This window comes from Phaseolus vulgaris, chromosome 10 (genome assembly GCF_000499845.2).
Source record: "Phaseolus vulgaris cultivar G19833 chromosome 10, P. vulgaris v2.0, whole genome shotgun sequence".
In the NCBI taxonomy this organism is placed as follows: Eukaryota; Viridiplantae; Streptophyta; class Magnoliopsida; order Fabales; family Fabaceae; genus Phaseolus; species Phaseolus vulgaris.
In genome coordinates this window covers 5,309,869-5,327,405 of record NC_023750.2, presented here as the reverse complement: position 1 = coordinate 5,327,405, position 17,537 = coordinate 5,309,869, and the positions used below count along the sequence as shown (strand labels likewise).

At 30.0% G+C, this 17,537-nt stretch overlaps 1 protein-coding gene across 4 annotated transcripts; it reads right to left on the bottom strand.

Moving 5' to 3' along the window:
• Positions 1–5,987: 5,987 nt before the first annotated feature.
• On the bottom strand, positions 5,988–12,429 carry LOC137818279 (FRIGIDA-like protein 3). 4 transcript variants are annotated; one of them, XM_068621597.1, is made up of 6 exons: positions 12,173–12,429; positions 11,984–12,089; positions 11,741–11,789; positions 9,403–10,466; positions 8,551–8,723; positions 5,988–6,579 (listed from the first exon to the last, which is right to left on the bottom strand). In XM_068621597.1, exons 4-6 carry the CDS (start codon positions 10,454–10,456, stop codon positions 6,160–6,162), a joined length of 1,647 nt encoding a protein of 548 aa, XP_068477698.1. In that variant the 5' UTR covers positions 10,457–10,466; positions 11,741–11,789; positions 11,984–12,089; positions 12,173–12,429; the 3' UTR covers positions 5,988–6,159. The 4 variants fall into 4 exon arrangements, with proteins under 4 accessions (XP_068477698.1, XP_068477701.1, XP_068477700.1 ...); XM_068621600.1 differs by having other exon boundaries at positions 11,987–12,089; positions 12,173–12,361; XM_068621599.1 differs by having other exon boundaries at positions 11,977–12,089; positions 12,173–12,338.
• Between the last annotated feature and the right edge of the window lie 5,108 nt (positions 12,430–17,537).

Below are 17,537 nucleotides of genomic sequence, written 5' to 3'. Positions count from 1 at the left end.
AATCACTCTTGGCTAAACACAACCTGAGTATTATTTGGACACACAGTCGCTTTTGGCTAAAAACTCAAGTATTATTTGGAATGCAACCACTCTTGGCTAAAATCCTGAGTATTATTTGCAATGCAGTCACTTTTACCTAAACCACTAAGTATTATTTAAAACTCAATGACTTTGGGCTAAACCAATGAGTATTATTTGAAACCCAACCATTCTTAACTAAACCACTAAGTAGTTTTGAAATGAAACCACTCTTGGCTAAACCTAAGTGCTCTTTGGAGCCAACCACTCATGGCTAAAGCATAATGGTTTACAAATAAAGTAATGTAATAGATCACACTCATTAGAAAGAGAGGTTACGAGTTACAACATATAAAAAGCTTAGTCACTCATCTAGATAACTTTGAACACAAACAATGTTCTTCCTCACAACTACAATGTTAAGGATTGCTTAGGAAAACAAGAGTTTGTTCTCATTCTTATTGCAAGGTTTTCGTCAAACTTCCTTATTCATAGGGATCTTTATATAGATTTTGAGAAGAAAAGAACCATTGGAAATCCTTTGGATCCATTGTGAGGTTATTCTTCTTCTACTAAATCTCCTTGAGTCTAACCACATTTAAAGCTCTGAGATTCATTAAAAGCTCTTACCTTTAGCATTAAAAGTGTATGACTTCTTTGGCAACACCTTGAGAACATGACAAAGCTAAACAAGCTTAGGCAGGTAGCTTCTTTCATCTTTAGCGAAAAGCAAAGGGCCTAACGCAGTTGGTTGACTCTTGTGACACTTATTTCACCTTTTCCATTAAAGTTGCTTGTGTGAAGTAACTTTCAACATGTTCTTCAATGAATTTTGATGTTGACAAAACATTGTGAGATCCTCTTGAAAGAATGAAAAAGTGAGCATTCCCTATAAGCATAAAATAAGAATTTAAAAGTTTGATGTGTACCATAAAATACTAGAGGCATACAATAAATAACGATTGCATATGTTCAACCACGTAACTTGTGTTTGTTAGGCTAAACTAAACACTTACATATGACACGATCCATTTCTTAAAAGAATTATGTTTTAACATTTTGTTATTTAAGAACATAATCAAAATCAACCAAAGGGATGGAACCATAGCTTTATTTGTTGGGGCGCTGAGATATTATAATCCTTAAATGCATTAATTCCCTGTCATCTAAAATCCAACTACCCCATGTGCTTTGCATTTTCAATTCATTGGCTTGATCATCATCTTTCATTGCCTACTATTAATGTCATCATCTTTTCATAATATGCATATTTAATTATGGAACTTATAATAGATAAATCTTTATGTCTATATATAAAGTTTTCATTTATGATTTTATTATTTTGTTACTGATTTAAGGATGGAAACTCTTCACAGGTACCACTTGCATATCCAAAAAGGAAATTCGTTGATAACAATAAAATATCTGCAGAATTCTTAAAAGTACAAAATCTTAGTGAAAATTTACTATTGCTATAATGTTGTTCTTGCTTGAACCTTGCATAGTTTGGGTTCTCAATTGTGATCACCATGACCAAAGGGGCACTACTTGAATTCAGTGAGAGTAATTGAAAGTGTTTAACGTCAACCAAATGGATGAATACAGCGGGATTATGGGTAACAAGGCTAATAGGGATTAAAGCCTTTTAAAACTTGCTTTTGCACAAAAGCAAGATTGGTGAACATAAAATATATTGTGATCTCATCGTGATCAAAGACTTGTTTCTAATAGTAAGAATTAAGAAAACATATAGAAATTATATCTAATAACAAGAATTAAGAAAATAGAAATTGAGAATCATGTAAACCAAAACCTGAAATGAATTAAAAACAAAATCTATACCGAAATTAAAAAATAAACAGAAACAAAAAAATAGTAATTGAAAGCTGAAATTGAAACCAAAATCAAAAAATAGAAAAACTTTGTTTGCATTTGAAACCAATTTTGAAAATAGAAGGCAGGTACTCACCAATTCTAGGATCGTTGATGCAAGCTTCTCAAATTAGAAACATACTCAAAGGGAAGTTCACCCCTTAAACCCTAAATGGATTCAAATTCCAAATTTCATAATAAAACCCTTAACCCGTGAGAAAACTGAAAGAAGGAATATGACTTACACCTTGTTTCTTCACAATATTTTGATTCTGAGAGTGACACGATGATGTGAGGGTGAACAGAGTGTTGGACAAAGTGAACAAAGTGTTGGACGAAGTTTAACGGATTACTGGACACGATGAGGTATGAGCAGAATGAGGTGAGTATGAATGAGTAATGGAGAGTGAGGTATCTGCTATGGTAATTTCGCAGTCAACTACAATTTTAGAATGTTTCTCTAAGCATCTTTAAATATCCCATAAACAAAAAACTACCACATTTTTCAAGAGTACCAAATAAATGCGCATAAAATTTATTTTGTATTAAAAATTAATTAATATAATATATTATTTATTAATTTAATTTAATAAATTAAAAGTTAATGTATAATTATATGTTAATTTTTTCACAATAATAAATATATAATTTCATGTAACAAAAAAAGATAAATGTATAATTTGATATAACAAAAAGATATATTTGTTTAATAGTTTATGTTGTTGAATGGCAACAAGTTAGTAAAAGAGATTTATATTTTTAAAATAAAGTAATATTTTTTTATTTTTTTATTTATAAATAGTAACAAATTTTATAAATGTGTGCGTGCGTGTGTATGCGCGTGCGTGAGCGTGTGTGCGTGTATGTATGTGTGTGCACGTGCATGTGTGTGAGGTAAGTGTGGATGCGTGTGTGTGCGTTTGTGTGCGTGTGCGTGGACATTTGCGTACGCGTATGCGTGTGCTTGTGCGTGCGTGTGCGTGGTCTAGTGGGAGTAATAAAGTTATCTCATTAAAGGGTCATGAATTCAAACATGAAGTAAAACAAATTTTTTTTTTTAACTTTTTGTCATAAATGTACAAATAGTGAAAAAATTTATATTTATCACTCTTAATTTCATATTTGTTAATTGGTTTTACTATAAAAAAAATTGTACAAACTCAAATACAACAATCAACTATTGAACGCCTTCAAGACAATATCAATCTTCAAGACACATAAGAATGAATTGATTTTAATGTGGTATAGTGAGAGTGATAAAATTATCTCATTAAAGGGTCATGAATTCAAACCTAAAACAAATCTGCTTTTTTAAATTTTTGTCATAAATAATATATAAATAGTGAAAAAAATTATATTTATGACTCTTAATTTCATTTATGTTAATTGGTTTCACTATAAAAAATATTTTTGTACAAAAGCAACCTGCAATTACAAACTCAAATACAACAATCAACTATTGAACATCTTCAAGACAATATCAATCTTCAAGAGGATATCAACCTCTATCATCTCTTAATTAAAGAGGATATATACCTATCAACTATTGAACAATTTCAGGAATAACTCAACCTTATCAACTCTTTATCATCCGAGAAAATGTATTATCAACTATTACTACAACAAAACACCAGTGAAACACTAAAAAAAAAAAAATAAGAAAAAGTTTACCAAGATTTAATGACAAGGATTTCTATCACAATATAACCTTTGATTTTAAACTTTGTAATCACACTTGAAAGTATGAAAACAACTTTTGAGAGTATGAAAACAACTTTAGAAAATCTCTTGTTCTTATTGTTCTTATGATTGCAAAAGTTCATATTAAGATTGAGATTATCTCTATTTATAGTATTTTAAAAACATTGTTCTAAAACATATATGTTAATGTATTTAATCAATTATTTTAAGTTGCTAATTGATTATTCTAATAGAATTTTGAAAAAAATTACAATAATTTTTGTTTTAATTGATTATGACATGTGTTAATTAATTAAAATTACTTTTCAATTAATGTGCAAAACACATTTAATCGATGTAAAAGATAGTAATGATTATCTCTTAAAACTTAGAAACACTTAAATTATTCTCTAATTTATTCAATTAATAAAAATTATTATCGATACAAACCAATTATATTATTATAAACCTCCTAAATAGTTTAATTGACTATTTAAAAACTTAATCCATTAATAAAGTTTTTTTTTTAAAAAGAACCTTTTACTCACAATTTTGACTTTATTAATACATTACTCTTTTAATTATTTTTAATATAGACTATGTGTTAGATTAAAATACCTTGTGAACGTTTTGTGTAAAAGACTGAAACAACACTTAATGAAAGCAAAACATATAACACATCTTTAACATCTTCTTTCTTTAATTATCATAAAAACATCCTCACTTGTGACTTGACTCTCCTCTTCAAGTTCGACAAAAGGGAAATGTGAACACATATTGTTCAAAATGTTATCTCTGACAACTAAGATCTATTTAATAGTTAATTTTTGTTATTGTCATAATATTTTACATGTTAATAATTACTTAATAATGTTCAAAAGAAATTGACGAAAATTTAAAGAAAATTTTTACGAGGTGGTAAGGAATACATCAGGAAGATTCATTAAGGTTAGTTGAGAAAAATTGTGTAATCTAAAGGAATGGAAGGGGTAAAGCACTTTAAGGAAAGTGAAGATGACATTTTCAAATAGAAAACAATTCATGAATATATGAAAAGTGTTTAAGTCAATATTTCATTAATTTCTATAACTCTAGAATAACTAATGAATAATATATAAATTTAAGTAATATGTTGTGCTTCTAATGTATAGAAATTAGATAAATATGAATATATATTGATGTTTGTAATTATTTTATTAATATATATATATATATAATTTCATTATTTGAAAGAGTGTGTATGTGGCTGAATTTTAAAATGAACAGGTTAATTAAAACAATAAAACGTATAAGATAATTTGAATTAAAAAAATATCATAATGTAGACTGGGATTGTTGTCAAAAATCGCTATAACATACTATAAACAACGATTTTGTCCAATAATCGTCATTATACCCTTCTCTAGTATACTTTGACCCTTATTTACTGTAGTTTATAATCAACGGTTGGTCAAAATAATCGTCGTCTAGATATGCTTTGTAGACTTTGATTTTGAACCATTGTTTATAAGTTAAAGGTATAGACTATATGTTGATAGAGTACTATTTCTCTAAGAGCTTTAAAAACCATTGTCTAAGAATTTTTTTTCACTAGTATCATCAAATGTATGGTTTGTTAACATGATGCACATAGGGATAGAAAACGGGAAAAAACACAAAAATTCTAGATTGGTAATAGAAAGGGGACAATATAATGGGAGCAACATATAGTAGATTTTATTCAGTTTCAGATCAATAATCATAAGTTGTGGGCAAGATGGGAGTTTGGATGAGAGATGTATGGCAATGGAGTTTTCAATGGTGGAAAGTTATTTTTGTGTGAGAAATTTCTTATACTATTGATATATATATTCCTTTTTTCTTTTTCTTATAGTAGGCTTCTTTTTTTCTTTTTCTTATAGTAGGCTCTGTCATTCTTAACAGACCTTAAAACAATACACCTCTAATGTGCAAAGGAAGTTACTGCCTTAAGCCTTAAGCTATAGGCCTTTTTTAATTTAAGAATAATACAAATTTTATTTAAACTTGTATAAACAGTGTCTAGTTAAAATTTTGAACAGTTAACATAGCACCGAAATAAATAAAATTAGGTACAAGTATGCAATGATAAAGATACATGAATTAAAATTGTTCTCCACACTGAATCTGTTCTGTTTCCCGTTCTACCAAAAGAAGGGACATTGCAATCAATCTACCGAAAGACCAAAAAAATGTTTAGAAACAGTTGCTCGACAGCACATACTACTACCAGTAACTCTCTTTCAAAAATAAATCTACCAAAATTAGAATAGAAAATCATGAAATGAGAAACCTCCAAAATTGGTGGTTTTTAATCAATTCTCTTACTAAATTTAAAACAAAAAACAAACAGAGATGGAAGCCAAGAAAGATATAGTAGAAAGGCATCAAAGCAAGAGTGTACAAAACGAGAACAGAGTTCATACATTAGAGGATCAGAATATGTTGTGCTACAAAAGTTAAATTTTAGCATGACATTTTACCTCTACTTTTGAGGAAGTGCAACAATACAACAGCTTAATTAAAGGTTAAGACTAGATATTAAACAAAAGGATCATAATTAACCCGTTCTTAGTGGAGATAAGTGGCTTGGTACTGATACCCATTTCCAAAGTAGTTGCCAAGGTTGGGAGAGATGTTATAGGTTGCAGTGCTCATGAGAGGGGGACAATGATTATCAGTTGGTGCAGGGTACATGTACGGTGGTCGGTCATATACATACTGTGGGTACCTGTCAGCAACTCTAGCATAGGAAGTTTTATCAAAGGGGATGTTAGTGACACGTGGACCGTATCCCGCACCATTTGCACGGGGTCTCTTGGGTTGAGGTTTTGTTGCTTCAGTTTCTCTCTTCTTGTCAGCTTTCGCCTTCTCTAGCTGTACTAATCGTTTCTGCAGAGGATCCAGAGGATACTTCTCATCAAGTTTATGTTCTTCAATGCACTTTATTACAGCCTTAAGAGCAACTAGCTCTCGTTCATTAACCTCAATCTGAGACAAAAGTCGGTAGGAATATTAAAAAGAAAGTAAACACAGTGTATTACCGCAAATAGCCACTTAAGAACCAAACAAAGATGCATTTCATCAGATGTATGCAAGATATACTTGTGCCATGCCATGTATAGATGCAGTTAGACAGAACCATTAGGTACCCAAAGAAGCAGTGAATGTCTTCCATCAATGTTTTCTTGATTACTTGTATTTGAATCCCTTTAATTTTCAGAATCAAACAGTTTTTTTTCCGCTCATTATTTCAATACCCGAATGCCACGCTTCATATATTTGAACAGGAGTAATAAAGTAAAAGTTCTTACAGCCATTACATCTACATGAGGAACAGGATGACAAGTCCATTTATCATGATTTAGCTTGACAGAACCTGACTCCGGTAACCAAACAACAACTAGAATTTTATCCATCTGATCCCATCAGGCGTCACCATCCCCAGCCATCCACATCCTGGCCATCCCATACTTCAGCCAAGAGATTCTATAAGCCACTAGCACGGGCATTATTGGAAGATTCATGATTATGATGAAGTTAAAGAAAGAATGTTGTTATCCATGTACACTGACGTTTATCTTCCTCGGCCAAGGCAAGTACTAAACAAATTGCCTATCCACCTAAATTATTCCCAACTGTGATTACACTATTCAAATTACTGGTGTCAAATCTTACATGTTTCTTTGTGAACTAGAAAGCCACCACACTTCGATGCACGGCCACTAATTGTAAAGATTTCCTTACTAAATAAATATTCAAATATATTGGAGGGCTTGTTGCATATTTTAGCCACGTTGGCTAATAAGAAAAAACTAGCATTTTAAACTAGGCATTGCACAAAATAAATACTTGTTTTATAATATAATTCATAATAAATAAATGCTTTTAATATATAAATTATATAAAATCAAAATCATCATAAAAAAATATATTTCAATATATAAATTATTTTGGATTTTTACAATGCAGAAATATAAATTGTGATATAAAGCTAATTTTAATTATTGACAATTTTTTTAAAAAAATCATAGAAATTCAATTAGACAGAGATAAAAAGAGTTTAGATTTAAAGGAAGAATAAGGATCAGGAATACACTTAAACTAAATCACTGACCAACCATAAGTCAAATAACAAACAAAAGCTCTGTGAGAATCAATAACTTCAAGAGCTTTCACGACAAGCATATCCTTTAGGTCCTAAACATCTAAGAAAGCAAGCTCTAAAATCAAGTTATTTTTGTATTACATTTAGACTTTCACGAGGCTTTGGCACCAAATTGCTTTTTTAACCTAAATATATTTGTTGCTGCTATATAGATTTAAGCAAAAAATTCATTTCTCATAGAAGAGTCCTTGTTGTCTAAATTTTTTTCCTTAAACAACGATGAATGGAGTATAAAGGCCTTCCAGCTCATCAGTTTTACCAACAGGCCTCATAAAATTTTAAGAGTAGTGTTTCTATCTGCTAAGAAACTGATAGGAACCAGATTGAATAGAAACACAAAACATAATTATTGGTAACAAAATCCATTATATAGGATGATCCCAGTAATCCTAGACCTAATCTCTTCAGAACACAAATGAGTCCCTTGGCACAGCCCTCAACTCTCTCATAGAAAAGACTCCTCCTGATGACCACACTCCTTCCCCCTCTCCAAATAATCACTCATATTCAAACTAACTGCCACATCAGTAGCCCTTCTCTAACTCCCATATTCAGCTTAAACAAGTGTCCTATCAGAAACTCTTCTAGCGTTTAAGAGGCACAGCTTTTATATGCTGTCTTGTTCTAGCAAAATGGCACAAGTTGCATTGCATGTGATTATGACCCTAAGCAAAAACAATATTAGGAAAAACACAAAAGCTAGGCAGTATTTCAGATAACTAGCTCAAACAGTGAAAAGAAGACAATGGATGGAATAATTACTTAAATAGCAGAAATACAAGTCAACAACATACCTGTGCCGTGGGAGATGAGTTAACACTTTTAACAGGAGAAGAAGTTTTTCTTGCATCTTTCAAGTAAGATTTCAGTAAAGAAACGGGAGAAAATTGTTCAGTAAGATCAAATGCAAAAGCCAAGTTAACAGCATCAATTTGCCGCCCACTGTTCACCAAAACCTCAATTACACCTGCATATCCAAAAGGTAAAATGAAACACAAAAAACAAATGGATGCAAAAGTTCTGTTCCGTGACTCGGTAATTGATAAAAATATCAGATTCATGCATAAGATTGCATGTTAAAAATTTGAAATGCTTCCAAGAAACAAAGGTATAGGGTTCTCATTAAAAGGTTTAGTACACCACATTCTAAGATGTCAGGATCTAAAAACTCTCACCGCATATTTTATATCACATTAGATAACTTGCATCCTCAGTTTTAAGTGGACGTCCTAGCATACTAATACACACCATTCAATTGTCCTAATTCATGTTTCCCTTTGCTTTTCCTTTCAATAATTTAACAAGAACAAGCAAGTAGGGACATCCAAGAAGACTGGCAAAATACAAACAAAAATATTATACATAGAACACAGGACCTTTAAAATTGCTGCTACTGATATAATTAGTTTTGGCAGGCACTGAATACTTCTAAAAAAACATATTAACCACAATGAAAATTAAGGAAACGTCATTTTGTAAATGAAAAAAAAAATAAGAGAAATAACACGTAGTGCAATCAAAGAAAAGTTTTCCATGGAATAAACAGAATAATTAAAACTTGTTCCTTGTATAAATATAGCTTAATAATCAGATAGCTTTTATAAAGTTTTAATTCACGTCAAACATAATAAAGATCAAATACACACCAGACATCTTTTCTGACAGCCCAAGGAAACGACATAAATCAGCAGTTTGGCGGCGGCGAGATACCATTGGAATCAATCTGGATAACTCCTCCTCATCAAAATCAGAGGCAATACCAAAACTAGCAACAAGTTGTAAAAATGCATGAGCCTCCAAGGAATTCCCATTGCTAGCATCCATGTCAAGAGCGTCCAATCTGGGTTTCCATTCTTCAGCAACTGCCTTTGCCCTGTCTCTGATATCTTCTGAAGTTACATTAGAAACACAATCTGAGTTGCTCAGGAAATCACAGAGACATTCCATCAGCATAATACAACTTCGGCGAAGACCCAATAAGTTACCATCCTTCTTTACATCCTGATTTGACACTTCTGTACAGTAAAATCCTTCCAGAGAATCTAAAACTAAACGGGCAGCATTAGGAGCAGCTCTTAATGCATTTGGTATTTCATCCCTTACAGCTGCCAGGTTCTTACGGTTATCAGATATGAATTTGTGAATTCCAGCAGCATCCATCTCCTTGCATAATTTCACCAACTCTGGATAAGATATCAACTCCACATTTCTGTTTTCAGGAAGTTTTACATCTTCCACATTACCTTCTGCTGCAGTGGACACAGTATCCACAGGTTTCTCCTCCACAACTAGTATCCCTCCTTTATCACCATTTATGACAGTAGCCAATTCACGTGATGAAATCTTCCTGTGTTTTTCTCGAGCATTTACAATGGCAAATACAGCAGCATCTCTTTTCTCTTGAATCCTCTGGAATGAATCTTGCTCCTTGGCAAAAACAGCTGCTTCCCGCTTCTCCAACAGTTCACGAGCTTTCATTGTCTTGTTTTCAAACTCTTTCTCCTGGTCTTCCAATTCATGAAAGCGTCTCTTCAAGGATTTCTCAAGACCATGGAAATGTTCCTCTAGTTCTTTCCATTTCATGTTAAGAGTAACAGCCCGATAACTTTCAAGTTCAGCAAATGCCTTCTGCAGCTGCTGTATCTTAGAAGTTGTAGAATCTATCAGTGTAGATGTAGCCATGGAATCTGACTCTTCCATAGCGAAGAAGCTGAATATAAATAATGAAACAAAAACCAAATTTAGAATTATGTACACACAAACCATGTGCAGTAGTATGAACCAAACGTATACCATCAATGAAAATACTCATCGTCTTGATAAGAGAATAGTCATACATGCACCATATGAGAAAAACAATATTTGTACTATCCAGATGAAAGAACAAAAACAGTAAAAAACAGATAAAAGTTTCCATTGAGAACATCATTGTAATGATGAAGGTTAAGAGAAAAAGCTACTATGACTTGGGGGTTTTAGGGATATTATAATGCATAATCAATTACCTAAAATAGGATTTTGACAGACATGAGTATTTGGTGGCAATGTTTTGAACACACAAACTATGAAGTATATATTTTAGGGTGTAAGTTTGAAGTTTCTAACTTCTTATACATTTCAGAACGAAGTAGCTAGCAATTTTTGTAATGAAGACTGGCAATTAATAACGTGTGCTCCTCCAAAACTCCCTCCTCAATAAAGTGTGTGCTTAATTCAGCTTATTATGAAGAAATAATTGGTTATTATAGCAAGATTTAGATCATGACCAGATTTTAAGATTTTCCAGTTAAACACTGACTGCACATTTTATTGCAAACAATCAACTATTTCTGTAACAGAGTATTAATGACATATTATAGATATTCACACAAAATAAATACTACGTTCATATAGTGAAGTTTGCTTACAGATTTAGAAATGAAAATTATTTGTATGAACACAAAAATTATCAGCATTCGGTAAAATTATGCTCCAATTTTCAATGACATTTGCACATTAGGATTACGATTCTCCAGGGTTAAGAAATAACCGAATAGTGGTGCAATTCCCATTCAACAATTTCATATTTACTCGAAATAAACCAAGAAAGCTTATTAGAAGATTGTCCACTATTAATCATTAACTATACTCAGCAAAGTATAATTTGAACGCCAGAGCATGCAGTTCCTTAAACAATAATAGCAATAATCTACAGCTAAAGTCAATACTACAAGTGAAAAAGAAAAGAGAATCTAGCACATCTTCCCACACAGACAACTCAAGTACAAAGGGCGAAGCTAGCCTTATTACATCATAAAAAAGCTCCAGCTAAAATTGCAAAACAACCGAGTTCAATCCAGTTCACTATTTTTGCCATCAAATTTAACCCTCCACGGAATCCTCACCTGTCCATTTCTCTAAAATTCGTCGGTCAGCTTATTTAGTTACTAAAACCACCTTCAGACTTCAAAAACAACGATAAAAAATAAATGTAAAAAAACTTACCAAAGAAGATGTCCAGATCCAAACCTTCAGAATCACGCCAACAAAAACCCTAAAATAGAAACAGAGGCAAATCAGCACAACATTTATACTCATCAGTTAAGACAAGGCAATTTCAACCATAAAAAGACAACACAAAAAAAATTAACAAAACATATCAAAAGACAACACTAAAAATTTACTAAAAATCACAGAATAAAATCACAAATTCAGCTGAGCATATAACAAAAAATCATCACAATTCACCACAGTGCAGTTACGATAGCAGATTTCGACCACAATGCCCCGAAAATCTCTCAATCGACGAAAGTAGTAAGCGGATTCTTGCTCCGCATAAGCAGACAAGGCCGATCTAAACCGACAGCAAGAAAACAAAATCACGAAAATATATGCATACATATAAATATAGAAAGAGAGAGAAAAAAAAAGAGTTACCTAATTGACGTGAAAGAAAATAAAAAAAAGAGAGAGAGAGAGAGAGAGAGAGAGAGAGAGAGAGAGAGAGAGAGAAAGAGAGATATTCTCAATCCATTTTCACACAGAAACGTGAAACCCTAGGAGAGAGAGAGAAGTGAGAGGAAGAAGACGAAGAAAAGAATATGTGGTGCTAGTGTTTGTTTAATTAATAGAGTGTATCTCTGACACTCTTTCTTCACTATTCTTTCTTCTACTGTTTTTTTTTTCCTTACAATTTTTTTAAAATTAAATTACAAGATTTATATAAAAAATATTCATTTAATATTTTTACATTTACACAAAATTAACTTTTATTCTCTGTATTTAATACATTTTAATCTTTTTAATTTATCTGCATATATATTTTTAGTTTTTCCTGTCTGAAATAAAAAATTAATTGTATTAATCACATCATTCAATATGAAAAGTTAACCGATTGAATAAATTGATTAAAGACACGTCATAAATTAAATAATATGCTTGATAAATATGTATAAATTAGATAATATTATTTTAGTAGATATGATCATGAAATAGTTTATTATTAATATTATAAAAATAAAATACGTTTTTATCAATATATCTTTACTTTTTACCACAAAATACTTGATTGTTGAAAATTAATTTTTTTATTAATTTTTTTCAATCGAGTATAAGAGAATGAATAAAAAATAAATAATTATTTATATTTCTAAATCCCGTATAAGGAGACTAACATATATTAAATCCATGCATAAAGTTTTAAAAAGTAAATTTAAAATATAAAAGTAAATATAATTTTAGGTATTTTAATTGTTGTATTTAATGCGAATTTGTATGTTTTGAGAGTTCCGTTTTGGATTTAGCGTTATCCGTAACAGGTGAGTGTGAGTGTGGAGTGAATGGGACGGCGTTTTGGACAAAGATAACAAACAGATATTCTTCTTGGGAGCTGTTACGGTCACGCGTTTGTTCTGTTTTACACTGTCGAAGTTTCAAGAATGTCTGCAACAATTATTAATTATTTCACATTAGTTTATAATACTCCATTAATACTTCAACAGTAAGGAATCATTATTCAAAATGAATATTGGGAAATGTGAATTTTTTTTAAATCAGATATAAAAAATAGTAGCTATGTTTTCAATTATTAATATGCGACAATGTATTTTTTAACTATTAAAATCATTTTAGTTAAATTTGCATTCGTTTCACTTTCAACTATTTATAAGTTCAATAATTAGGACAACTTACATTTTTTAAAATAATAAATATATTATTTATTTAAACAATTTTGTTACTATAATTTCACATTTTTTTGAAAACACTTTTAACATTTTTATATTATCAATTAATTAAAAATACTTAAAAAAATAATTTTGGCCTCCTTATTTTACTCCATTCTTAATTTTGGTCTTCCTATTATAAAGTGTCTCAAATTTTAATTCAATCCTTAATTTTTTCATATGTTTTATTTTTTTATTTTGGTTTAATTAGGCTTAGAGCTAACAAGTTCATTTAAAGCACCATAAAAGAGCATTTAATTAATTAAAGTGTAAGAAGTTGAAAAAATAAAAGTAGATGAAATTGAAGAATAGGCCAAATTTGTATTTTTTTTAAAAAAAATAGGGACCCACATGTTTCTTTTTAAAAACCAAAATTGTAGGTTGATCAATATAGAAGAGTAAAATTATATTTAAGCCAATTAAGAATAACCAGTTAGTTTTAAAGCAATTATTATAAAAGCAAAATTTAATTTTTTATTATTAATCACATTAATGCAATCACTAAAATGATCACTATGTGTGGTCTCCTATGCACTGTTGGTAAGCAGCAAGTTTTGACTTGACTTATTATAAATTAAAAAAAGAAAATCAAGTTTCTTATTTTATATCACTAACTCAAATTGACGAAGTTAATTAAAGAATAGTTTAGCCTAAGTTTGAATAAAAAAAAAAGCCTACAAGAAGAAAATTGATTTTATAAAATAAATTAAATATGTATTTTTAATAGCACTATAAACTTAAAATCTATCCACCATATTGAATCTATGATTTTTCATGACATTAAACATTTTTCTCTAAAAAAATAAAAATAAAGAGAGAATAAAGGAATGAAGTGTTTTTTACTTCAAACTTTAAAGTCGAAATCAATAATATTTTAAATATATATTTTTTCTTTAATTTATTAAAATTTACGATTTTTTAAAAATAAAATTATAACTAAATTCTAAAACGAACAATATATCACATATAATAATTTCTATGTCGATAAATTAAAGGTTAAAACATAAAGTATAAAAGCAAATTTGAGAATGCAAGTAAATTTCTGCTGCATAAAATATTATTTAATTGATTGAAAACTTTCCATGTCCTACTTATCAATTTACCTTTGTTACTTTTATGTTTGGTTTTTCAGTACATACCAATCAAAGACCTTATTTATCCCTTAGTAAGATATTTTAGTAGTGATAAAAAAAATCACTGGAAAAAAATGCCTTTATTAAAGAAATTGAGTGAATTGTTCTTATCATTTGAACTTATTAACTGAAATAAGATAAACAAACTTTTTTTTGTTTATTCATTTAGAGGTTTAACTTTATAAGATTGCTTGCATGTTGAATTCCTAATTTGCTACGTCAATTTTATTTTATTATATGCAATTATGACTATTCATGTTGAAGCTTTAGATGTATCTGGGGCAGTAGTAAAAGACTATGAAGTTTTTAAATTACTTGAAAAGCCAATGGTTGTCCCGAATAAATAAATACATAAATAGAAAGATAAAAAAAAAAAGCTAAAACTAAAAATTATTCTTTGTTGTATTGAAAATTATTTTTACAGTAATTATAAACTTTTAAGTTTTCCGAAAGGATTTCAGATTATCTAAAATTAAGATATAAAGGTTGTGAAATAACTAAAAGTATGTAATTGCTTAACTTAGACAAAATTTCAGTGTGTACAACATAAAAATAAAATAAAAAATTAAAGGTTATGATAAATCAATATTAAGCATTATAAATAAGATGTTGTTTCTTAGGGGGAAAACTTTTTAATAAAAGAATAGTGCAAAAAATCATGATTATTGTCTCATAAAAGTATGAATGAAATATATTAATATTGGATGAGTCAAAATATCTTTCAATAATCACCTTGAAAAAACTAGTCAATGTTCTACAAACACAAGAACAAAAAGAAAGATGTTTTTCTTACGAAAAAACAAAATTCATCAGGAACAATAAATGGAAGAACAGAAAACTCGAAGGATCCAACAAGTAGCAAGGTGAGATCTTTCCTCTTTGTATGCATTACAAAAAGGCAACTCGTCCTCAAAGAAAAGGTTGGTGAATGTGAGATATCAAGTATTAAAAAATGTGGTAATTTGAGGCATGTTAGAAGAATTTGCAGTCTAGATCATATAAGGTATAGGTAACGTGAAAAACAAAAAAAAAATGAACAATTATTTGTTGCGACATGCTTTATTACAAACAATACTTCTAACTCTTAATGAGTTAATAGATAATAGTTGCATAAATTGTATAATCATTGACTAAAATATTTTTAAAAAGTTGGACAAAACTATTATTTTCAAATTAAAAATTAAAAATGGTGATTTTGTCTCAATCAATGGGAAAATGACCATTGTTATTGAAAACTTAGTACGTCGTATCTAATCTATTGATCAAATTTGTCTAGTGTTGCATAGCTTGTAGAAGAAAGACTTTAAAATTATATTTGAAGGTAATTGGTGTTTAATAAAAGATTTCAAAGGTAAATACGAATTCAAATGAAAATAAGAGATAAAATTTATGTTGTAAATCTTACATATCATGAGCAAATGACTTTTTTAAGTACAACCACCAATGTTCATCTATGGCACAAAGACTTGGATATTTCTACCTTGTCATATTGTTATATATGAAAAAAAAAACTTTATTGATAAATTTTCTCTTAATACTTAAAGACAAGTTAGTTGATTGTGTGGCTTTTCAATATGGTAAGTTAGTCACAAAATCATTTTCTTATTAAGCAACTCAAAAATAGTAATTAATTACATATATTTTGAGGAACTTACAAGAGTATAATATTTAAATGATAATGAATATTATATTTATTGATAATTAGGTCAAATATTTATAAATTTATTTCTATAAATCCAAGTGTGGGAGTTGCTAATATTTTCTAGAAATATAAAATATTAGTGAAGACTCAAAGTTGTTACAAGTTGGAAATAGTGTCTAACAATTGGAAGGAACATACAAATAATATCTTTTGATAAGTTTTGTGCAGAAGCTAACATTCAACATCAACTCAATGTGTCTTACACTCCCACAACATAATGATGTAAGGGTTAGATACCAAAGTTATTAGAAAAAAAAAAAAAAACCTATTTTGAAAGTTGGCTTATATACATACAAGACTTAAAAAATTTAAAATTATTTGGTTGTGTATGTTTCCCTTATGTATCATAGGTTAAAAGAGACAAACTTGACAAGACAGAACTTAATATTTTCATTTGATAACTAAAAAATATTTCAATCACAAAATAAAAAATTCTTGTGAGTGAATATGTCAAGTTCATGGAAGATCAATAATGAATTTAGGAGGAGAAAATAAACAAGCAATTTTCGGATTCCTTGGGTAGTGAATGACATTATTATTAGAGGTACAAGATCTTTAACTAATATTTATCAAATATACAATGTGTTTAACTTACAAAATTTTAAAAAGTTGAAAAGATAACTCTTAGGCTTTTGCTACAGCTAAGACTAGGGTTGCCAAATTCTTATCTGTCTTTCACATATCTGATAGTATCTTTTAAAAGGGTATAAGTGGGTCGTGGGCCTTACAAACTTAAAAGATAAAGCATTACATAACAATAAATATTAATAAAAGGAAAACAGAACATTAAAATGTCTTTGGGCCTATCCCACTACAAAGTCCTTCATCCATTTAGGTTGTATTTTGGACCTTGTGCCAATGTTGGGTCAGGGTGTAACAATACTATCTGTCCAAGAAAACACTTTGTCCTCAAAGTGGAGTCCTAGAGTCAATTGGGCCTCTAGAGCTTGTTGGGTCATGGGCATGTTTGATGTGGTTGAGTTGGTGGAAAAAGGGGTTGTATAAGGTAATTAAGTTACATGGGAGTCAATGCGCTAGAGTTGGACGGTTGGGGTATTAGGTTTAGTCGGTGGGGTGACATTGGAGGGAAATGGGGATGTATTGTCGATGTGGGCTACAATGGTGAGATTGAACTGGTTATTATGTTTAAGTGTGGGAGGAATCATTGGAGTATTAGGATTAGGTGGTTGGGTGACGTTGGTGGAAAGGGGAAATTTGTTATGTACGTGGACCCCAGGGGTGAT